Source organism: Nanorana parkeri, unplaced genomic scaffold (genome assembly GCF_000935625.1).
Source record: "Nanorana parkeri isolate BGI_ZX_2015 unplaced genomic scaffold, ASM93562v1 scaffold1251, whole genome shotgun sequence".
NCBI classification, from domain to species: domain Eukaryota; kingdom Metazoa; phylum Chordata; class Amphibia; order Anura; family Dicroglossidae; genus Nanorana; species Nanorana parkeri.
Window position 1 is genome coordinate 99,090 of NW_017307519.1, and position 2,908 is coordinate 101,997.

At 55.0% G+C, this 2,908-nt stretch overlaps 1 protein-coding gene across 1 annotated transcript in view; it reads left to right on the forward strand.

Annotated features, from left to right (window-relative positions):
* The window catches only part of DUSP23 (dual specificity phosphatase 23), a 5,837-nt gene that overhangs the window by 387 nt on the left and 2,542 nt on the right, over positions 1 to 2,908 (forward strand). Inside the window, exon 2 of the mRNA XM_018568842.1 lies at positions 2,133 to 2,418. Within this exon, the coding sequence (XP_018424344.1) occupies positions 2,149 to 2,418 (270 nt within the window). The 5' untranslated portion in view covers positions 2,133 to 2,148. The remainder of the gene's footprint in view (positions 1 to 2,132; positions 2,419 to 2,908) is intronic.

A 2,908-nucleotide genomic window follows, 5' to 3' on the forward strand; every position in this document is an offset into this window, starting at 1 on the left:
GAGGGAGCTGCGGCCGCTCTCTGCTCCAATGCCGTCCATGGAGCCAGAAAGGTGGGCGTGCTGGCGGGGGGGGGGGGGGGGGGGGGGGGGCAGATTGGCTGTCAGGGGTTAAAGTTCACCAGATCAGTTCTATTAGTTACTATTTCTTGATCAATGTTAGCTTTGTGCTTCAATGTCACCCACGTGATGATCTCCAACGTAGACATTGGAAGGCGATCCGACCGCCACGCAATGTTTCATTGGTCGGTTCTTCCCCAAAACGGTGCCCCCGTAGTAGTGTAGGGTCAAAGGAGGTGACGGGGAGCAGAGAAAAGAGTCTCGGCATCCAAAAAAGTGAGAGCCATTGGTCAAGGCAAGATTGGTCAACTTTTTGTTCATAGACTCGGGGCCATAACCCAATCCGGATCGGAAGACCATCGTCGAAGGTCTATGAGCCAAATGGGACCCAGATTGGACTGATCACAGGAAATGGGTTCCGAGGGGAATGTTACCCAATGGGCCTGACCATGTCCACCATAGATCGCCCCCCCCCGAGGTAGTGATAGCCGGCACTGTGCCCAAAAACTGTACGACATTGAGAGTCAACATCTGGATCTTCTGTCCTACTGGGGAGGTTCTAACCGATGTAGGTGCCTCCACCTGGCGAGCCTCGGATGGTGTACAGACCCGAGAACTCAGCACAGGGATGGTGGGAGCTCCTCATAATGGGCACAGCGGGGGTACAGACCCCGGAAATCAGCACAGGGATGGAGGGAGCTCCTCATAATGGGCACAGCGGGGGTACAGACCCCGGAAATCAGCACAGGGATGGAGGGAGCTCCTCATAATGGGCACAGCGGGGGTACAGACCCCGGAAATCAGCACAGGGATGGAGGGAGCTCCTCATAATGGGCACAGCGGGGGTACAGACCCCGGAAATCAGCACAGGGATGGAGGGAGCTCCTCATAATGGGCACAGCGGGGGTACAGACCCCGGAAATCAGCACAGGGATGGAGGGAGCTCCTCATAATGGGCACAGCGGGGGTACAGACCCCGGAAATCAGCACAGGGATGGAGGGAGCTCCTCATAATGGGCACAGCGGGGGTACAGACCCCGGAAATCAGCACAGGGATGGAGGGAGCTCCTCATAATGGGCACAGCGGGTGGACAGACCCGGGGACTCAGCACAGGGATGGTGGGAGCTCCTCATAATGGGCACAGCAGGTCATGTTGCCCCTCCCACCATAGTCTCTATATATACATTGGCTGCTGCGTATTCTGTGCTATTTATATCCCCATTTAGTGAATGAGGTTTTTTTTTTCCTTGGGTCACATGACAGGAAGTGGACTTTGCCCCGTGGAAGGTGTCCCTACGTTGGCGCTGCGGTCAGTATAAAACGTTTCCTATTTACCAGTACAGCTCATGAAACAACAAAGCTATATTTAAAGGGGCAGTCCACTTCTAATAGATGTTTGGGTTGTGGGCGTGTCTTACATTTAGGATTGGCTTTTACATATGGAGCCCAACACAGAGAATTTTCTGCTTTGCTTACCCCGCTTCAAGTAGTCTCACTCCTGCAGCAGCAAGCTGTGTGCCTGTTGATAGTGAGCTCTTAAATGCCCCAGTAGAGCCAGTGAGCTCCTAAATGCCCCAGTAGAGCCAGTGAGCTCCTAAATGCCCCAGCAGAGCCAGTGAGCTCTTAAATGCCCCAGAAGAGCAAGTGAGCTCTTAAATGCCCCAGTAGAGCCAGTGAGCTCTTAAATGCCCCAGTAGAGCCAGTGAGCGCCTAAATGCCCCAGTAGAGCCAGTGAGCTCCTAAATGCCCCAGTAGAGCCAGTGAGCTCCGCTTCAAGTAGTCTCACTCCTGCAGCAGCAAGCTGTGTGCCTGTTGATAGTGAGCTCTTAAATGCCCCAGTAGAGCCAGTGAGCTCCTAAATGCCCCAGTAGAGCCAGTGAGCTCCTAAATGCCCCAGTAGAAACCAGTGAGCTCCTAAATGCCCCAGCAGAGCCAGTGAGCTCCTAAATGCCCCAGCAGAGCCAGTGAGCTCCTAAATGCCCCAGTAGAGCCAGTGAGCTCCTAATTGCCCCAACAGAGGTAGTTGTTGGTAGAGTTTCCGCTGAACTTGTCTCTTCCATTTGTCTCCCGCCAGCTCCAGAGACCCAGCGATGCCCCCGGTGCCACCTCACAACTTCTCCTGGGTGGAGCCGGGGCTCTTGGCTGGCATGGCGTTGCCGCGTCTCCCGGCACACTACGAGTACCTGTACGAACACGGCATCCGGCACCTGGTGACCCTGACGGAGCGCAAACCGCCGCACCACGACACCTGCCCCGTAATCACCCTCCACCGGATCCGCATCGTGGACTTCTGCCCACCCAGCCAGGAGCAGATCAGAACCTTCCTCAAGATCGTGGACGATGCCAAGGCCAAAGGAGAGGTGAGGAGAGTCCAATAGGGGCGGGGCATATACCTCCTCTCCTGATATACTCTGCTCTGCCGGAGGACTCTGCTCCTTCCTCTGTAACTCTCCTCTCCTGAGATACTCTGCTCTGCTGGCGGACTCTGCTCCTTCCTCTGTAACTCTCCTCTCCTGAGATACTCTGCTCTGCTGGCGGACTCTGCTCCTTCCTCTGTAACTCTCCTCTCCTGAGATACTCTGCTCTGCTGGCGGACTCTGCTCCTTCCTCTGTAACTCTCCTCTCCTGAGATACTCTGCTCTGCTGGCGGACTCTGCTCCTTCCTCTATAACTCTCCTCTCCTGGAATACTCTGCTTTGTTGGAGGACTCTGCTCCTTCCTCTGTAACTCTCCTCTCCTGATATACTCTGCTCTGCTGGAGGACTCTGCTCCTTCCTCTATAACTCTCCTCTCCTGAAATACTCTGCTCTGCTGGAGGACTCTGCTCCTTCCTCTATAACTCTCCTCTCC